The sequence below is a fragment of the Giraffa tippelskirchi genome, chromosome 7, assembly GCF_054371585.1.
Source record: "Giraffa tippelskirchi isolate mGirTip1 chromosome 7, T2T-mGirTip1v1.2.pri, whole genome shotgun sequence".
In the NCBI taxonomy this organism is placed as follows: Eukaryota; Metazoa; Chordata; class Mammalia; order Artiodactyla; family Giraffidae; genus Giraffa; species Giraffa tippelskirchi.
Genome location: NC_137281.1, coordinates 146,300,734 through 146,321,323, shown reverse-complemented (window position 1 = coordinate 146,321,323; position 20,590 = coordinate 146,300,734). Strand labels below are relative to the sequence as shown.

Sequence of the window (20,590 nt, the reverse complement as noted above, 5' to 3'; positions counted from 1 at the left end):
CTGCCCACAGGAAATGTCAAATTCTACATAAGTAAATATTTGAGACCTTGTCTTCTGCTTCCATCCCACAAATACCACGATCTTCTCCATCCACATGATCTTCTCCTAGCCCCCAAATATCCTGCTCTCTGAAAGAGATCCTGGGCCTTGTTGCTGGCTTTGACTCCCAGCTCCCCTCAATAGCTATGTAACATACAGTAGGTTACTTAACCCTGTATCTCAGTTTCCTTTTGCAAAATGAGAATACTATGATTAAATGGAATGACACATGGAAAGAAAACCTTTAGCATAGTGCCAGGAACATAATAAATATAATGAATGTTAGCTGTTATCTCTGTAGGTCAATAATTTCCATAACTTTACAACTAGAAAGTTATGTTACAGATGTAAAGTTACTCAAGGCACATAACTGATGGAACACACTTTTCCACTGTATTGCAGTTCTCTTAGTGACTTGAGGGCTCTGCAGATTCCCCACCTCCGATTACAGTATCTGGCACTTATGGCATGAAGAATGTTGCATGAGATCATCAGGTGGTCAAAGATTTGGAAATACATTAGGAGGAAGAATGTGAAATCTGGAAAGAGGAGTGTCAGGAGAGTTGACTTCAAATATTCTCTAAGATGTGTGGAAGACAGAGGGACTCAGGGTAGTTCTGGAAGAAATAACTGGGTCCACTGAGATGACAGGAGGCAGGAATTTTCCGCTGGGAGAGGGAAGGGAGGTGAGGTAAACGGGAGTCCCAAGAGACACAGTTCAATCCCTGGGTTTGGGAAGACACCCATTCCAGTATTCTCGCCTGGAGAATCCCATGGACAGAGGAGACAGGCGGGCTACAGTCCATGGGGTCACAAAGAATGGGACACCACTGCGACTTAGCACGCACGCAAAGATATTTTTGCTGTAACAATTCCCTAAAACGAAGAGCGCTGTGCCACACCGGGAAGGGCTGCTCCCCCCAGTCACTGCCCTTGAGATAGGCCTGGCACCAAGATGAGACTGGACGACCTCTGGACCTCAAAACTGCCTGGGCACCGGACTAGGAATCAGGAGAGGGGTCTGTAGACCCGAGGAGGACGCCCTAGCCCTTGCGGGAGCCATGTGGTCCCATTCGGTCTCCACTGGGCGCCGCCAACCCCCACCCGAGGCTTCGTTTTCCCGGCCCGCCTGGAGGGAAAGAAGTTTTGCCCCGGGGCTTAAAGGAACCACGGGCAAAGGAGGAGGAAACCCCGCGGGGCCGGAAGCACCCAGAACTGCTTCCGGGTCAAGGGGGAAGGAGCCACCATGGAGCCTCGCGGGGTGGCGGGGCTGACGGGGCCGCTGGCCGGCGTCTGAAGCGGGAGAGGCGCAGCGCCGCTAGCGCCACCAGGGACACTCAGGCCGGTCCCCTGGCCGCCGCCGCTGCCGCCATGTCGGTGCTGGGCGAGTACGAGCGACACTGCGACTCCCTCAACTCGGACTTTGGGAGCGAGTCCGGGGGTGGCGGGGACTCGGGCCCGGGGCCCAGCGCCGGTCCGGTGCCGCGAGCCGGCGGCGGCGCGGCGGAGCAGGAGGAGCTGCACTACATCCCCATCCGTGTGCTGGGCCGCGGCGCCTTCGGGGAGGCCACGCTGTACCGCCGCACCGAGGTAGCGGCCCCGCTCTCCCCCGCCTCGTCCTCGCTCAGCTATCGGGTCCCGCAGGGGTGTCTGTCTTGGGGTCCTCACCGCTCCTGTACTAGGAGTTCGTAACAGCACTGGTTTTTCTAACCGGTCGTTTTTGTTTACCATGGGGACTGAGCAAGGCATTGAACCTTCCCTGAGCCTTGGTTTTCCCGTCTGTAAATTGGAGTTAGGAATAGCTACGTACCTTAAAAGTAATATTTTTAAAGATTATTTTTAGCATCGAACGAGGATACTTTGGAGACCGTAAGTTAAAGTAGTATATGAATGGGGAGTATTGTCAAAACTTCCTTTCATGCTGTACATCTCTCCAAGGCCGAGGTGGAAAGGTGGGGACAGCTTCAAAATTCCCACATCCGCGGTAGCTCCACTGTCTTTGCCAAATCTTTAAGCTCAGATATGAACACTCAGTTGTGGATTTTTCTTGAAGATCATTGGTAAGATTGTAGCGTGTGGGCTTCTTCCAGCAGCGTTTATGCGTGGGAAATACTCTTTTTTTTGGTATATTTTAAACCATTCGTTCTTAACTTCAGGAGGGATAAAAGGACTTCTTTGAGAATTTAATGTAAAGGTACTTTCCCGCCTATCCACTATTGCACACATACGAATCCTTTGAGGAGATTCTTGGACTGCTGATCCACAGTTCAGAATGTATTCTGATTAAAACCCTAGAGTAAGGAGTCTACTTCCAAAATTGATCATAAACTTTGATAACTAAAGTCTTAAAACTCGAGTTTCAGAATAGTTAAGCATCAGTGAGGACTTGCTGGGGTTGCTGAAGATGAGATCTATCAGTGATCTGTCGGCAGGTCTGGTGTGTGTTCCAAGTACTTTTAAGTGTAAAAGATGGATGTTTATAGTTGAAGAAACTAAAGTAGTATATTTAAGTGACTTGCTCACTTAAATTAGAAGCAAATCCTGGGCTGGAATGGAGGGTCACATCTGCTTGTCCATGCCTTTCCATGATTATTGTGTTGAACTTGATTGCCAAGGTTGTTTTAAGTTAAGTTTGATTACACTTTTCCCAAATATTGCATAGCATTATCCATAACATCAAATGTTTATTACTTTTGAGAGTTTACAAGGGTTTAATTAGAAGCAACATTTTCCCTCAAGAACCACATATTTCAGTGGGAAGACATGTTAGTCCTGTTAGTAACAAATTGCATTTAAGTTGTATGTGTATATAAGTGTAAAAGAATGGACACATGTTTCAGTGGAAGGGAATTAAGGGAATGCACAGTAGAAGGTTCATTGATCTTCTGACAAAGTTTCAAAGGCCCAGCACAGCCATTCTAAAGGATATGGAGGGTTATTTTGGTGGGGATGCTTCTGAGCTGGGGAACATCATCAGTAAAGAATTAGAGGTGTTATAAAATGGAGTGAATATTAGGAGCTGCAGGTAAGTCTTCATAAATAGAGGAAAACATATGATAACATAAAAATGTAGGAGAAACAGAGTCACAAAATGTGACAGAATAAGGAAAGTGAACTCAGAGCCCTTAGACATGACTTATTCTTATCTAGAAAGCATAGATGAAAATCACTAGAGAAATCTGTATTTATAAAACTAGAGGCAACTTTAACATGTCTGTTTTACAAGAAATGTCAGCCATAGATAACCACTCTCCAGTTCTCTTTCTCCAGTAGTTTAACCATACTACAATCCTCATCATGGCTAGCAGTCTTTCATAATGTCCCTCAGTAGAAACTCTGAGATCTACATCCATCCCATATTTTTTACCTGGAATTGACATGTAAATTAAGTGTAGAAACAATGTAACATTTTAATGCTTTCCCTAGTCCTGCAGTAAATTTTGATGCTCAATTGTATGCAGAATTTTAAAAGTCTCTTCATGTTTTATTTAAAGGAGAAAAAGGAGTCAGTTTCTGTCCATCTAGGAAGTTTTCTTTCTAGGCTCAGAGATCTGGGTGTGGATTCATTCTCTGCCAGGCTCAAGGAAAGCACGATACCTCTGTTGGTGTGTTATAGGATGACTCATTGGTCGTGTGGAAGGAAGTTGATTTGACCCGACTATCTGAGAAGGAACGTCGTGATGCCTTGAATGAGATTGTTATTCTGGCACTGCTGCAACATGACAACATTATTGCCTACTACAATCACTTCATGGACAATACCACCCTGCTGATAGAGCTGGAATATTGTAATGGTAAGGTAGAATTCAATGGGACTTCCTCCAGCAAGACATTCTTGTGCTTATACTTACCTTGAGGGGGAGAGAAAAATAAGATCTGTATTTTCAAAGAATAAGAGCTTTAAATGGACTGCTATAGTTTAAGAGAAATAGTTCAGGCTCTGAAGAGTTTTGAAGTGATCTACAAAATGAGGGGAGGGATTTTCCCCCTGCATACTCAAATTCTGCTTTTTGATGATAATTCCATCTTCAAATTATTTGTTCAGTTGAATTTTACACGTTTTTCAAGGTTTTTTTCCTTATGCAGTGACATTAGTCAGGCATTAGAAGCATAGCATGGTTTGACACTTGATGGTGAAATCTTATAGTTGGTATTTATAATCATTTCAACTAAGGCTGTCCTACTGAAAAGTGGTCTCAAGACCATAACTGACTAAAAATGATTTCTTTGAACCCTTTTGCTTGTTTAGAGAAAAAAAGCAGTATAGCCTATTTGTTAAAAAAATAGACCCTGAACCCATATCGTAAGCTTCACTACTTTTTAATCTCTATAATCTTGTACAGACTACTTAACTTCTCTGTGCCTCAGCCTCCTCATCTTAAGTAAGTTTGCTAATAAGCAGTAGTTACCTCCTAGGGTTATTGTATTAAATGAATATGTAAAGCCCCAACAACTTTAACATTTCTATTTTACAGGAAAGTGTACTATTTTATAGTACTTGATATGTAGCAAATTTTTGATAAATTTTGTACCAGCTGTTATCATTATTACCTAAGAGAACGCCCAAAGCCCATTTTTGAGATGCATGCTAAAATGGTCCAAGCATATTCTTCATTTAAATCTCTAAGAGAAAACTCCTAGATTTGTCATTTATTTACTAGATTCTTGTGTATTGTGACTGTTTTCAATCCTAAATGTATGAGATTATATTAGAGATTTTTGAAGTAGCAGAAGCCTCTTAACTTCCTTTGTGGTTAGGAGGAACTAGAACGGATGGTACATTTATTGAAACTTTTGAGTTACTAAATTGCAGAGGGGAAGAACTTGTGAAACTTAACTAGGACTGCAGTAAGTTATAGCTGAGGATAGGAAATAAAAGGAACCATCATCATTTGCCATCTGTGTTACCTGATAATAAAAAGGAGAAGCAAATTCAGACTTAACTCTGAAGGAATGAGTTAGTAAAGGGAGTAATAATTGGAAGCAATCTAGAGTCTACCCTAAATTTTGGGAAACCTTTTCAGTGGAAAGTGGAAAGAAAAAGAACTTGATGGTGATCTATACCTATTTTTGTAAAACATCACCTCGCAGGTATAACCCAAATCTTCTAATAGACTGAGGAAGTTGTTACCAAAATATTGCAGATTCCTTTAATAGGAGTTTTGGAAAAGAAAGTCATCTGATTTTGAAGACTTTGAAGACTTTCAAAGTAATTTCATAAATTAGGGTACTAGAGAAATGGTCTTTACTTTTATCTTTTCTAAAAATGTTGTACTTCCCGTTTTCATACTGAGTCTCTTCTACTAGGGAGGGGAATCTTTGGAGAGTATTTCAGATATAGTCCTTGACAGATGGGAAGTTTTGTACCCATGTGAAGAGCTGGAAGGAAGAGGGGATATCTTTTAAAAGGAAGCAGAATGAGGTGGCTTGGTGGTAAAGAATCCACCTGCCAGTGCCAGGGTTTGATCCCTGGGTCAGGAAGATCCCCTGGAAGAGGAAATCCAACCCGCTCCAGTATTCTTGCCTGGAGAAGCCCATGAGCAGAGGAGCCTGGCGGGATACAGTCCATGGAGTCTCAGAGTCAGACATGACTGAGCACGCAAGCACTCATACAGAGTATTTCACTTGCTATGCCACCTGTTAAAATCCTAGTAGCTTTGATCTCTGTTAAGCAATTCAAACCTGTTTCTTATTTAATTGCAGGAGGGAACCTGTATGATAAAATCCTTCGTCAGAAGGACAAGTTGTTTGAGGAAGAGGTAATTCATATTTCTGTGAAAGGAAGCTAGAACTGTATTGTGATTCTTGCATTCTAGTTCTATATTTACTCTTCCAACAATGAAGAGTGTTTTTTTCCTTTTGTTCATACTCCTTCCAGGCTCTGATTGATATTCATGAGAAAGGAAACCTCTAACAAGGAAGCTGTCTATAGCTGCTTCCTAAACAGTTTACCTCCACATCATGATTCTCTATGGGCTTTCTTTCCCGCTTCTATTACTGCATACTGGTATGCCCAGTTTTCTCTGCCTTTGCATTCTTCCTGGATTTCTTTCCACAAGTCTGCTTCACCATACTATATTTTATAACAACATTCGAACTATTTTATGATAATCTGCTTTTTTTTTTTTTTATCCCTACCACTTTTCTTTGCCTACTCAACCTACAAGCAAGAAATGTCAAGTCATGTTGAATCATAACCTCTGGTTGCAGTTTTCTTTGTTGAGTGTGTGTGTGTGCGTGTGTTTACTTAAATGGCATTTTTTTGTTTGTTTCCAGTCCAAGTATAATTTATTTTTTCTCTGCAGATGGTGGTATGGTACCTATTTCAGATTGTTTCAGCAGTGAGCTGTATCCATAAAGCTGGGATCCTTCATAGGTAATGAGTGAAAGAATACAGGATGGATTCCTTTCCACCAATCCAACCCCCACCTTGGGTACCTCCCATCAGCACTATTATTTTCTTGATTAAACAGTCAAGGCTTTTCCGTTGATAATGATTTAGGAAGGAAAGAGTGAGTAATAAGGGGTGTTATCTTCACTTCCTGAAGTTAAACTGTTTGTGATCTAGGAAGAGTCTCCTCAATAGCTTAGTGCTGCTCAGTCATCTCTTTATTTTAGAGGTGAGTTCATTATTTCATCAGTACAGCCTAGAAGACCACTATAAAAGTCATATTAGACTGGTTGGAATTCACAGTAAATGTTTTCTCTGAGCAATAAAATTGGCATTTGTTTTTAATTTAAGGAAAAAGCTTACTCATTGTTTTACAATTAATTATGCAGGTTTACCAGATCTTGGCCAGGGGGAAACCGCTTTCTATTCACTTCTAGCTATAGGAGAGAACCTTTATAAGAACATTTCCACTTCATTATACCCTTAAGTGAGTCATGGACTACTGCTAGAGATTAATATTAATACACTAGTTTTCTTTTTTATTGGTTTGTCCATTTAACATTTATTTCTTGATAGTTGTTGAGTGGCTACAGTTGTATATTTTATTTTTGAAAATTATAAAGAATATTGTTCTGATTTTTTCACATCTTTTAGTAAAGGAAGCCACAGTGTGAACCATGCACAGTTTATTTTTGTTACAAATGGTCAGTTCATCTTTAGAGAAAGATAGTTGGTGATTTTATTTAGGTGATCTGTGTGACCTAATGATTTTGCTGCGGGGTTGTGCTTCTCTTGCCTTAACAGATTTGAAACTTTGACACAACTCAGTGTTAAAATTGTCTGGATACTACTTAATTCAAGGCACAAGTGGTAATTGAAGAGGCAGTGCACCTTATAGGAATTACCTAGGGCACCTTTTTTTTTAATCTGACCTCTCAACTTTTCCTAATGACTTCAGTGTATGAGGGGATGTGCCTATGCTGTGAATCCCTGGAGGATGAAGTAATTCCCTGCCTCTACTCCCCCAAGTTCCCTTCTCAGTGTTAAAATGAGAAAGTAATGAACACTCTTTTGGATCCCATAACAGCCTGAGCAGTGGTAACACACACTTTTATTTTATACTAATTTTGGGTGCAAGGTAGATGAGATAAAACAGTTGAGTGTATGGGTTTAATATACAGTGTTTTTTTTTCCAGGGATATAAAGACATTAAATATTTTTCTGACCAAGGCAAACCTGATAAAACTTGGAGATTATGGCCTAGCAAAGAAACTGAATTCTGAGTATTCCATGGCTGAGACGGTAACTATGTGTTATCATTGACTTAGTTGGGCTTTTTTTATTTTTTAATTTTTTTTCTTTTATTTGGTGGTGCCACACAGCATGAGGGACCTTAAGTGAAGTCCTGATAACCACTGGACCACCAGGGAATTCCCCCTTGACTTTTTTTTTTTCTTTTCCTTTCTTGCACCTTGAGCTATAACTATACCCCCTAAATCTTGCATGCTTTTTCTCAATGTTTTTGCAAGTTCTTCATACTTATAAAGCAAGTCTTTTATAAGTCATACTTACAAAAGGAGTCTTTTTCCTAGACCCACTAACAGGTATTTACATGCTCAGTTGTTTTTTTAAGAGCCATTGTCCACATAACAGCTCAAACATCATTGCCCTTTCCAACCCTAACTAAAGACTTTTCTAAAAGCAATAAAATGCTTTACCATTTTTTCCAGCTTAGGATCTTTAGTAGATCTCACTTTATCTCTCATTTAATGTTTTGAGCTTTGAATGTTAGATGTCTCTTGTGTTTCCTTTGAATTTTTTCTGGTTCAGAAACCCTATATTACAAATAAAGACTGATGCCCAGAAAATAATCTCATCCTTAATATGATACACGGTCTGCACCACAGGGCTTCCTTCCTGCCTGATCCTATGAAAGACTATTGGTAAAGAGTAGACATAAATTGATCTCTGGAGATAGTGATCTGATCCTTTTAGGACTTATAAAACCCAATTATTACTCTTCTGGTTTCACAGTGCTCTGTCTTTAAAAGAACTTGAAAATGTAAGTTACTAAAATTAATTTTGTCCTGATGGTTTTTTTTGCAATATTGAGATATCCCTGCAAGCAATGTAGAAACATCCAAGGATACTGATAGCCAGGGTTGGGAATCAGCTTCAGGGACTCAGTTTGCTTGTATGATGTTGCTGTATTAAGTTTCTGAGGAAGTAGTCATGCCCTTGCATGGATTTTTCTCATCAAGAATAATCCAATAAAATAAATGCCATGTAAGCCGTCTGAAAAATTGCTTTGCTTTGCTCATTAAAGATGGCTATCGGTGTTATTAGAATTTCTTGTGTACTCACTGTCTCTCATCTTGGGAGAGACATGACCTCCATTCAGGACATTTATTTCCTTCCAACACGTTCTTGAACTCAGAAGATCTTTTTGAATTTGGAAGAAATTCACTATGTTAGTATTACAGATGTTAAATTGAGTTATTTACAGAGTTTCACTACTGTGTGTTTCAGTTAGAACTTTTAACCCCTTTATTCAATTACCATCTCCCACTATCAGTTTTTGTTTTTTTTTTTCCATTGGTGAACTTTTACCAAGTATGCTTTTTCCAAGTCTGTGAAGTCTTCAGTGGTCCTTGAATGCCTAAATCTTCTGTGATCCAGGAATCACAGAGCTGTTCTGCCTCCCAAGTTACCACAGGTCTTCACCACAGAGATTGTCTCTTCATAACTGGCCCAGGACATTTGATACGAATAAGATTTCTCCCAAGAGTGGCATCAGCTCAGAATGATGATGGGATATGCTGTTTGATGGGGATGTTTTGAGATATGCTGATGAATGTTTTATAGTTATCACTAACTCCTGGGAAATTTAATTTAGTTGTTAAAATATTAATATAGTTCGCTCAGAAAAAGTTATTTTTTGATTGCTTTCTTTGTTGTTCAGCTTGTGGGAACTCCGTATTATATGTCTCCAGAGCTCTGCCAAGGAGTAAAATACAATTTCAAGTCTGATATCTGGGCAGTAGGCTGTGTCATTTTTGAATTACTTACACTGAAGAGAACATTTGATGCTACAGTAAGTTGATGTATTATCCCTACATTGTCCTTGCAAATGGTACAACTTGGTTGAGAGAATCAACTTCATTTATCCCTGAGCTTCTGACTTCTTGAACAGAAATCAACTGTAGGCAAAATAATAATCAATGTTCAGGCCCTGGCTTAGTAGTGTATTGTAAAGTACTACAGACAAGATTTCTTTCCAACTTGAATTCCCTATTGAAAAATAATCATAATCGAGTAGTTTGAGCATGATCCTTGAATCCATTGACTATAATTTTAAAACTGACTCTAGGATCAACTGTGTGATGCAGTGGTTTGGATAAGCCATTTCATTTCTTATACTTCAGCTACATCGTTTTACAAAAGCTAAGGCAAATTATATAATACTCATTTAAGTGTTTTGGTCTTTTTTTGTGAAAGATGACACACTGACTGTTAGTTTTACTAAAAACTTATTGTTTTATAAACAACAAATACCTTTAAGTCTCTTTTCTTTTTAAAGCCTAGTGTTAAGTAGTGCTTCTTAAGCTTTAATATACATAGGAAATCACCTGGGAATCTTGTTAAAATACAGACTATTTAAGTGTGTCTAGATCTAGTCCTGGTATTCTGCATTTCTGACAGACTCCCAGATGATTCTGATGCTCGTTCATGGACCACAATAAGTCCTGGAGTTTATTTTCTTAAATAATATAGTGGAAGGAAAATGAGTTTTGGAGTCAAACAGACTTTGGTTGTAATTATGGCTCCATTTTTTTTACTGTTTGTGTAGTCTTGGGCAGGTTACTTTACGTCTCTGAATTGGTGATGATAACCTTGTGTGGTATTTACAAGAGTTAAAAAACATATGTGCAACTTACATTACATAATGATCTCTCATAAAGGTGGTGGTGGCATTGTTATAATTTCTTATCACTATCAACTTATTATTCATTGCTTTGTCTTTTGGAGCAGAGTATCACCTGACCATTATTAGGTTATATAAATCAGGAGGCAAATTAGTTGGCAAAGGAGATACTTAAAGCCAAGAAGCATAGCTAACTTTGCTTTCCTTTTTCTTGCGAGTCAGTTGAGGGATCAGATTATAATATACTCTGAGTATTATTCTGTTGGTCACGTAGTCATACCTCCGTGTTGGCCAGTTGGTTTCATTCTCTCTGATAGTAGTAGTGCATCTTCCAGCCATTTCTTAATGAAGTATACTAATAGTTGTAAGAAGAAGTCAGACCTGATTTACAGCTATTGCCGTTTCTTTATATGATAATCACAGACATCTCAAAGCCCCTACTGGTAGATTGTAATGCCATCTTTATATAATCAAGGACAATACAATCATCATTTTCTCATAGAATCCACTCAACTTGTGTGTGAAGATTGTACAAGGCATCCGGGCCATGGAAGTTGATTCTAGCCAGTACTCTTTGGAACTAATCCAAATGGTCCATGCATGCCTTGACCAGGTAAGTGTGATTTGCATATTGATTTCAGTTCACTGTTTTCCCTTCCAGCCTTAGTGTCTGGAGTATGGCACAGAGGAACTTGCACAAAACCATGTCCACGTCCCCAGAGTAGGATGTATTTATGGCTGTATTCAGGTGAATGAAAGGTGAAAGTATCAGTCGTGTCTGCCTCTTTGCAACCACATGGACTGTAGCCCGCTGGGCTCCTCTGTCCATGAAATTCTCCAGGCAAGAATACTGGAGCGGGTAGCTATTCCCTTCTCCAGAGGATCTTCCCAACCCAGGGACTGAATCCGGGTCTCTTGCATTGCAGGCAGATTCTTTACCATCTGAGCCACCAAGGAAGTCCATTCAGGTGAATAGGCATTGGCAATTCATGAGAGTTGTATGCCTCAGCCAACAAATTCTTCCTTTATTAGTTTGTGAAATTGTGCTCCATTTTTTATAATCAAGATTAATTTTTATAAACTGTATAAAATAAGAGGTAATTTAGAATTCCTGATGTACAGAATGTATATAGTTCTAAATGTCACAGTTGCCTTGCAGTGTAGCTCTAGGTCAGTATTATTCAGAGGTAGTCCAGGAACCACAGGCGTGAGAATCGCCAGGGGGTGGGCAAGTTTTACAAGAAGAAAATGAAGATTCCTGGGCCCTACCCCAGACCTTCTGGATCAGAATTTCTGGGAATAAAGCCCAGAAATCTTTATTTGTAACAGGTACTCCAGGAGATTCTTACATTTTATATATATTGAAATTTGAGAACCACTACCCTAACAGTTAAAACCAGTGAGGAAGGTGCATTCTCATTCTCAACATGTAAGTGCTGATGGTAAGGAGCATGAAGCATAGAATGTGACATAATAGGTTTTTTAAATAAAAAGGATGATATATAGTGGTCTCTGAATAGCAAACCTATAGCCTTCTAAGAGGAAGTAAAATGCCTCTTTAGATCCCATTTTGCCCATTTCCTTTAAGTTAAAACTAACCCATTGGTACTTTTTAGGATCCTGAGCAGAGACCCACTGCAGATGAACTTCTGGATAGACCCCTTCTCAGGAAACGCAGAAGGTAAAGAACAAAGAAGTCGCTTTATTGTCTTTCTGTAGATGGTCAACTGACTATATAGGCCTGACCAGAGTACCGCAGAGAGAGGGTGATGTTTCCTGACCTGGCCACTCTGGTGCTATTTTCTTCCAGCATCTCTGCTTTCATCGCTTGACTTCGACCTCCCTCGCCCCTGCTAGTTTGTTCTGAATTGATCCTGATGAGGCCCTAGACCCCCCATCTTCTGTGAGTTCTACTCTATAGAGTTTGGGCATGAGAGTGTAGTAATTAAGAGAGGACAGCTCTGGACTCAGTCATCCTTATGTTTGTATCTGAGTTCTGTCACTGTCTTTGTCAAGTTATTTAACATCTCTGACCCTTAGTTTTCTTCTCTATGAAGTGAGGTTGGCTGAGGATTGAAGGAGGCAATGCATATAAAGGGCTCAGCCCAGGGCCTGGCGTGAAGTGCTCAACAGTTGGATAGGAAGGAGTGTGGGATTGGACTGGGCCATTGCTTTTTAGTGCACTTGTAAAGTGCACTAGATGGTAGGTTGTACCTACTAGATGGTAGGTTGTAAATGGAGGGATCCTCTTCAGATACCTTTTGCCCATTTCCCATAGTCGAGTTGATTGATTCCTGACAGGTTATTTTCTGAGATTTATTCAGTGTTAGAGGTCTCTAGAGGTAGAAGGAAGGCCCTCTATCCCTCACTTTTTGTAGGAGGCTTCAAACCCTAGCTCAAAGGAAGAGATGTTCTTTATGCTTCTTAAATGTCCTAGTCTCTGTTTCATCCTCTTAAACTATTTTTGCCTTAGTACCCTCCTGTCTTCTGCCAGTTCTTTGTGAATCTTCCCAACATTCAAACCTGTACTGTGTTCTTTTACAAGTCTTTCCCTTGGATGCATTAGGTAGTGTATACCTAATTCCATAATCTCTGTTCTTTGGTCAGTACCTTTATTCTGTTGTGTTAAATTAATCTTTTCTGGTTTTCCAGTTGATCTCTAGCCAATGTTTTAGTGCCTAGAATTACATTAACACTCCAGATGCAGCACTGTAATCTTTCATTTATGTTCTATTCATATTCAGGCAGTCACCCTTTAAGGCTGGGTAGGCATATTTAAATTCTTTATCTGGCTTATTTTCTAACAGTATAATCACTGTTTAAATCTCCTATTTAAATATTTCCATTGACAATTTTTAATTGCCATTTTTATTGAGATAATTGGAGTTACATATAGTACTTCCTTAGGACTTTGTTCTTTGGTGGAAAAACACAAGACAGAACTTTCCAGATAAAGCACAGACACAGAGAATTGTGAAAATATTCAGAAAGCACTAAGTCCTATTTGGCTACACTAGAGGTTTTAGACCTGGCGTTCTCAATAGCAACACCACTAGAACTTTCAAAAATTACTGATGCTTAAGCACCACCTCATGTCTTCAGCTATAATTGGTTTAGGGAGAATGGGAACCCTGAGCTGAAACATGGGAATTGATGGAAGGAACCCTGGAAAAGTAGGTAGAGAATCTTGAATGCCAGATGAAGTAATTTGTGCTATAGTCAGGGAATTGTATGGACGTGTTGGATGTTTGAGAGGGCAGTTCATGTGATGAGAGATGGAGCCTTAGGAAAAGTTATTTAGCAATACTAATATCAGCGTTAAGTCAGTGCAGGACTGAATAAAGTGGATTGAAACTTTGGTGAGACCAATTAGGTGCTACTCCAGCCTAGTTGGACAGTTGTATGGATGTGAGAGTTGGACCATATCTAGTTGTATGGCTGTGAGAGTTGGACCATAAAGCTGAGCGCTGAAGAATTGCTGCTTTTGAACTGTGGTGTTGGAGAAGATTCTTGAGAGTCCCTTGGACTGCAAGGAGATCAAACCAGTCAATCTTAAAGGAAATAAGTCCTGAATATTCATTAGAAGGACTGATGCTGAAGCTGAAGCTCCAGTACTTTGGCCACCTGATGCGAAGAATTGACTCATTGGAAAAGACCCTGATGCTGGGAAAGATTGAGGGCAGGAGGAGAAGGGGAAGACAGAGGATGAGATGGTTGGATGGCATCACCGACTCAATGGACATGGGTTTGGGTGGACTCCAGGAGTTGGTGATGGACAGGGAGGCCTGGCGTGCTATGGTTCATGGGGTTGCAAAGAGTCGGACATGACTGAGCAACTGAACTGAACTGAACAGACTAGTTGGAAAGTAAAGCTGCCCAGAGCTAAGGTGGTGAGACTGGGAAGGACAGGTGAGGATAAAGGGCATTGTACAAGTAGAATCTGTAGAATTTGAATATTGAAGAAAAGAAGACTACGGAATCCAAAATCGCTGAAGTTTTAAGCCTAGTTCACTGGGAGGATTGAGGGTGCTGGTTCCAGAATCAGGAGAGTCAGAAAGAAGAGCTGTATGGGGAGAACGATAATGAGCTGAGCTTCAGAGATGTGGAGTTTAGGGAGTCTCTGGGCAGGCCAGATGGAGATGATAGCAGGTTCCTAAAATGTGCATCAGAAAGAAGTTCTCGAGGCTCTCTGGTCCAGCCTAGAATATCCTCAGAGATGGAAAACAAATGAGCCCAGGCTGCTGGCCTCATTGTGGTTAATGAATTGTCTAATGCTAGGCCTGTGTAACTGTTGGAGTTGTATTGAAGTACTTTGCTAAAAGTATTATAGCATTGTATGAGACATATGGTTTACAGAAGATTAAGTTTGTGAAAGGTTTTAAAGAGACACTGGTGCAATAATAGAACCTGTTATTTCTCTCATGTATCTTTGCTTTTCTTTTGGTAGAGAGATGGAGGAAAAAGTCACACTGCTTAATGCACCTACAAAGCGACCAAGGTAATGCTCAGGAGACTCTTGAAAAAAGTAATATATCTTAAATTACCACCAGGGGGTCTTTCTTTCTTGGGTCTGGATGTTGTTTCATCCCAGTAAGAAGCCTTTGGCATCCTTTCAGAAGCCCAGCATCCATTTAAATATCAAATAGTCATTTCAGAGAAAAAGAAAGCTGTAATTTCACCCTTTTGCCAAAGTGGACATCATTATCATGATGAATGTTGAAAAGTTGAAAAGTGTAGGTGTTACGGATCAGACTGGTATCTGATCTGGTTGGGCTGTGATGAAGCCCTGAGGCAAGAATTGCAAAGCCTGCCATGATGGAGGGTTGGAGTAAGTTGTCGAGAAAAAAACATACTTTCTCATACCATAATTGGCAGTTCTACTCAGGGAGCAGACTGAAAGCATTTTTCTTTGATATAATTTTTATGTTAAATGTGCCTTTGTTCTGGGGGTTGTTGGCAGGTCAAGCACTGTGACTGAAGCACCCATTGCTGTGGTAACATCCCGAACAAGTGAAGTCTATGTCTGGGGTGGTGGGAAATCCACTCCCCAGAAACTGGATGTCATCAAGAGTGGCTGTAGTGCCCGGCAGGTGTGTGCAGGGAATACCCACTTTGCTGTGGTCACAGTGGAGAAGGAGCTATACACTTGGGTGGTAAGTGAAAGCTACATACTTTAGAACAATGACGTGCACCCCACTGGGCCCAGGATGCGTAAGAATTTCGTTGGTTGAGTATGTGCTGCAGAAGTGGCAGCATGAGATGATGGAATTTAAGCTCTTTTGAGAGGAGGGATTTTTTTCTGTTTAGTTCACTGATGTATCCCAAGTGCCTAGTACATGTTAGGTCGCTTTTAAGTATTTTTTGAATGAATGAATGAATGAGCAAGAGAAGGAGAGAAAGAATTAAAAGGCTCGGACTCAGGAGACTGGATTCTCATTTACAGATGGGTGACTTCAGAAAGTCACTTGTTTATTCTGTTCTATTAACCATGCATTTCAGAGCAACTCGTATCTGTGAAGTAGCTTTGTAAACAAATGAAGTAGTGTACCATGTCAGGAAAATTCTAAGACCTCCATCAGTGGTTGAAGATAGTATATCTTGAGTAGAATTTTCCTTTGTTCCCCTCTAGATTCTACTTTCTCTCTCACCTTGAACATACTGCATATTTTTGCTGTCTCTTTTCTTATCTCCCACTCATTCCTCATTCACCTGCCAGTCAATTGAAACAACTCTTGACAAAATGACCTCTAAATTATGAAAACAAAACAGATAGGTGCCCTTGAGTCCTTGCTTGACTTCCTCTAGTATTAACATACTGGTCACTTTTCCTTCTTACAGGAAGCCTTGTCCTCCCTTGGCTTCCACGGGAGCATGTTCTCTTGACTTTCCTCCTGTCTCTTCAGCTGTGCCTTCTCAGGCTCACTTCACGCTGCTTTTTCATTACCCAACCTGTCTTAGAACCTCAGTTCTTCCCACTCTTCCTCTTTCTGGAGGGAGCTCATTTTTTCCAGTAGTTTCAGATAAGTTCTCCAAGAGGACAGGCTTTATCCCCAGTGTGTGACAGAGAAGACACTCAACTATTGGTTGAGAGAAAGAATGAGTGATTTGACCTCTGTTACAGAGTTTTAACTTGCTGTTATTTCCAAAAATCCTCTCACTTGAAGAACTAGCTTCTGGGGGTACTTCTAGAGATAGAGTGAAATTAGTGCCTTAAGAAACATTTGTAGAAGGCCTTACAGTTGAGCTATTAAATAGGAAGAATGACTCACCTCTCTGAAACTGCTGGGAAGTCATTTAGGACTATTGTCAGTGCCTTCTAGCAGCCTCTTTGATGTAGCCAGATTCCTTATGACTTGCATATTTCAGGGAGTGAAAGACACTTGTGTCCAACTCTTTGCGACCCCATGGACTATATAGTCCCTGAAATTCTCTAGGCAAGAATACTGGAGTGGGTAGTTTTTCCCTTCTCCAGAGGATCTTCCCAACCCAGGGATTGAACACAGGTCTCCCACATTGCAGGCAGATTCTTTACCAGCTGAGCGACAAAGGAAACCCCCTTGTAACCAAAATTTGTAAAACTTTTGTAAGGATTTCCAAGAGTCTGTTCTTCTATAGAAAAAAATCAAGCTAAACTATATAAAGACATTGTTTTCATCATCACCCATAATTAGTTCACCTTAGACTTGAAGGAAAAAGACAGAATTGGGAATGTGTCCTTTTAGGTCCTGATAAGATATTTTAAAAATCTTTATCTGTTGGCAGGGGATTTTTACTGTCTGTTAAAAGATTTAATGCCCTTACCTTTTTGTTTTGTTTTCATTTCTTAATTATCAGCTGATTTTTTTCCTACTGTTTTTTTTTTAATAAGAAGTGATGTTTAAGATTTGCTTTCACATGAAAAGTTTAAAACTTCACAAGATCTGTTTATTTCACAGAACATGCAAGGGGGTACGAAACTCCATGGTCAGCTGGGCCATGGCGACAAAGCCTCCTACCGACAGCCAAAGCACGTAGAAAAGTTGCAAGGCAAAGCTATCCGTCAGGTGTCATGTGGTGATGACTTCACTGTCTGTGTAACAGGTAAGCCAGCAGCAGAAAGCACCCAGGTGCATTTCAGGTGGAGTGTTATACTTAATTCTATGCAGTTTTAGCTGGGATTTTACACAAAAGACAAGATTCCAAAGAACCAAAGACAGTGAGCAAATATACACTTTAATAGCAACATGCCCAGCTTGATACAGCATTATGGGAGTGATGAGCAAGGAGAAAGCAGGTGGATAACAGAAGAGGTAGGATTAGGAGAACTATATTGTCTGTCTCATTTAGGGGTGCTGGGGAGGAATACCCTCACTACCTAGTCAGGTGTGCTGCTGCTGCTGCTGCTAAGTCGCTTCAGTCGTGTCCGACTCTGTGCGACCCCATAGACGGCAGCCCACCAGGCTCCGCCGTCCCTGGGATTCTCCAGGCAAGAACACTGGAGTGGGTTGCCATTTCCTTCTCCAATGCATGAAAGGGAAAAGTGAAAGTGAAGTCGCTCAGTCGTGTCCGACTCTTAGCGACCCCATGGACTATAGCCTATCAGGCTCCTCCGTCCATGGGATTTTCCAGGCAAGAGTACTGGAGTGGGGTGCCATTGCCTTCTCCGACCTAGTCAGGTGTAGATAACACTAAATCAGGAATCAGGAGCTAAAATTTAGTTTTGATCTTACCATTACTCACTTTATGATTGCTTGGTGCTTCCTTTTTTCTCTGTAAAATAGAGATGTAAAATAGGCTTAAAATTTTAAGCCTTTTTAACATGATCATCCCACCATTTTTAAAAAAACTGTTACATAACAGTATGCATGACCCTCTAAATACAAAGAACTCTAGGCTTCATAGACAGTCTGTCAGATTTCTCTGCTGCAATCATCTGATATGAGCTCATTGTCTGAGGTCGTCCTCGTTACAGTCCTGTCCAGCTTTCTCATTAGACAAAACAAGTAATTCATTTGGTGGGTTCTGCTTTCCTTCCTCTCACAGACGAAGGTCAGCTCTATGCCTTTGGATCTGACTATTATGGCTGCATGGGGGTGGACAAGGTTGCTGGCGCTGAAGTCTTAGAACCCATGCAGCTGGAGTTCTTCCTGAGCAATCCGGTGGAGCAGGTCTCCTGTGGAGATAATCATGTGGTGGTTTTGACACGAAACAAAGAAGTTTACTCTTGGGGCTGTGGTGAATATGGTAGGTGTTGCCTTGACTCTCTCCACTTATTCCCAGGGGCACAACCTGACTTCAAGTTTGTGCACTTCTAAACATGTCATGTAACCTCTATTTAAGTGTTAATTTAGTTAAAGAGAATCTTACAGAACATGTTCGTTGGGACAGGAGCCCTCACATTAATGATTTTCTTTTGCATGTGTGTCTCAGGACGACTGGGTTTGGATTCAGAAGAGGATTACTATACACCACAAAAGGTAAAATCAGAGGCAGCTTCTTCTTAGAGCCTATCTAGGTCACACAGCCTCCAGTGATAAGTCCTTCTTCCCTGCTGCCTCATATCAAGGTGTTTATTTCTGAAGTATTCCCTATCTGGGAGATTGACAATCCAGGATTCCTAATTTAGCACTCTGTGGTCTTGTCATCTGACTAAATCATGAAAAATTGAGAAATGATGTAGCCAGTGTGGACACTCTGGAGTCACAGCTTGCTCATCAGTGAGCACTAAAATCAGCACGTACAGTGAAAAAATCACGTCAAGCTAAACACACCCTGAGTGGGAAGATGCTAGAAAGCAATATGCTATCCTTTCACCTGGCACAGCCATTTCCCTTCCTCCTTCCACAACTGGACACTAGATGAAGTAGTTGTTTGTTTTAGGGGTCATATTGTATGAAGCATAATACCTAATTCCTCAGCACTGTGGAAGCTGGCTCTGTCAGAGCTGGCATGGGAACAGAAACCAGCTGAGGGAGAGCACGGTTACATCCCCACCCTAGGACAGGCTCACTCACTGGAAGGTTGACTGTAACTGGCTATACCACTCACTATTAATGATGTTTATTTACATTTTAAAAATTAACTAATATATCTGTGGGACCATTCTCACTGAGTAGAATTCATAGCAGTTCCTCTTCTGAAAAGGCTATAGTATTGTTAGAAGGTCTGAGTTTTCAGGTTTCACAGGTACACCCGTCATGTCCCCCACCATTCTCCAGCCCTGTCTAGTTAGCTGCAGAGGGCTGTGAGCCTTCAGACATCTTGGGTGCTGCCTCAGTCTTTGGTCACCTCACTTATTGTATGACTGGTACTCCACAGGGCTGAGTTCTTCTGTAACCTTTATGGGATGTTGTATCTCAGAGGACTAAATCAGTAATAGATTGAAGCTTCTCCTTTCCCAGTTTTTCTGAGAAATGTTCCTAAGTAGTAACTAAGTACCTGTTGCTAAAACTTTGACAGGAGCTGTCTGTTCAGCTGACCTGCAGTTGCCTCTCTGTTATAAAACTTAAGCTCCTTATTGAAAACAGTAGCCTCTAAGCTGCTGGGCAAATCTGAAGAGAATAGAGTAACCTTTACTTCCCTGTAGTCATTCTGCTAAATGAAGGACATCACAGTTTTGAAAGAATTTGAGAATTTTTTCCTAATACAAGTTATGTTGGGGAGTTTTTTTTTTCCTAATTTGTTTTTTTCTTGGAGGTGGATGTTCCCAAGGCCTTAATTATTATCGCGGTTCATTGTGGCTGTGATGGGACTTTTCTGCTGACCCAGTCAGGCAAAGTGTTAGCCTGTGGACTCAATGAGTTCAACAAACTGGGTCTGAATCAGTGCATGTCTGGAATCATCAACCATGAAGTGAGTACCCCATTTGGTGTCCTAAATTAACCATCAGAACCTTTCTAGGTTGAAATTTCTTTGGAAATGCCATTATTGGTTTGTGACCACTTAAGAATAAAGTGAGGCTCTCACAGATACTATGCCCAGCAAAGGTAGCCAGCCACAAAAGAGGACATACTATATGATGCCCTTATTTGAAGTTTGTTTGTGCCAAGTCTCTTTAATCATGTCCGACTCTTTGCAACCCCACAGACTGTTGCCCACCAGGTTCCTCTGTCCATGGGCTTCTCCAGGCAAGAATACTGGAATGGATTGCTATGCCCAGGATATCTTCCTGACCCAGGGATCAAACCCATATCTCTGACATCTCCTGCATTGGAGGCAGATTCTTTACCACTAGTGCCAGCTGGAAAGCCCACTGA

At 40.8% G+C, this 20,590-nt stretch overlaps 1 protein-coding gene across 2 annotated transcripts in view; it reads left to right on the top strand.

Annotated features, from left to right (window-relative positions):
- Positions 1 to 1,262: 1,262 nt before the first annotated feature.
- Positions 1,263 to 20,590, top strand: part of NEK9 (NIMA related kinase 9) — a 36,123-nt gene continuing 16,795 nt past the window's right edge. Inside the window, exons 1-14 of one of the 2 annotated variants that reach the window (XM_081509253.1) lie at positions 1,263 to 1,629; positions 3,656 to 3,833; positions 5,743 to 5,798; positions 6,345 to 6,415; positions 7,627 to 7,732; positions 9,393 to 9,524; positions 10,858 to 10,968; positions 11,972 to 12,036; positions 14,803 to 14,853; positions 15,316 to 15,508; positions 17,291 to 17,435; positions 18,378 to 18,578; positions 18,765 to 18,811; positions 20,031 to 20,186. In XM_081509253.1, the coding sequence (XP_081365379.1) occupies positions 1,411 to 1,629; positions 3,656 to 3,833; positions 5,743 to 5,798; positions 6,345 to 6,415; positions 7,627 to 7,732; positions 9,393 to 9,524; positions 10,858 to 10,968; positions 11,972 to 12,036; positions 14,803 to 14,853; positions 15,316 to 15,508; positions 17,291 to 17,435; positions 18,378 to 18,578; positions 18,765 to 18,811; positions 20,031 to 20,186 (1,731 nt within the window). In that variant the 5' untranslated portion in view covers positions 1,263 to 1,410. Of the gene's footprint in view, positions 1,630 to 3,655; positions 3,834 to 5,742; positions 5,799 to 6,344; positions 6,416 to 7,626; positions 7,733 to 9,392; positions 9,525 to 10,857; positions 10,969 to 11,971; positions 12,037 to 14,802; positions 14,854 to 15,315; positions 15,509 to 17,290; positions 17,436 to 18,377; positions 18,609 to 18,758; positions 18,812 to 20,030; positions 20,187 to 20,590 lie in introns of both variants that reach the window. The other variant, XM_081509252.1, reaches the window with a different exon arrangement.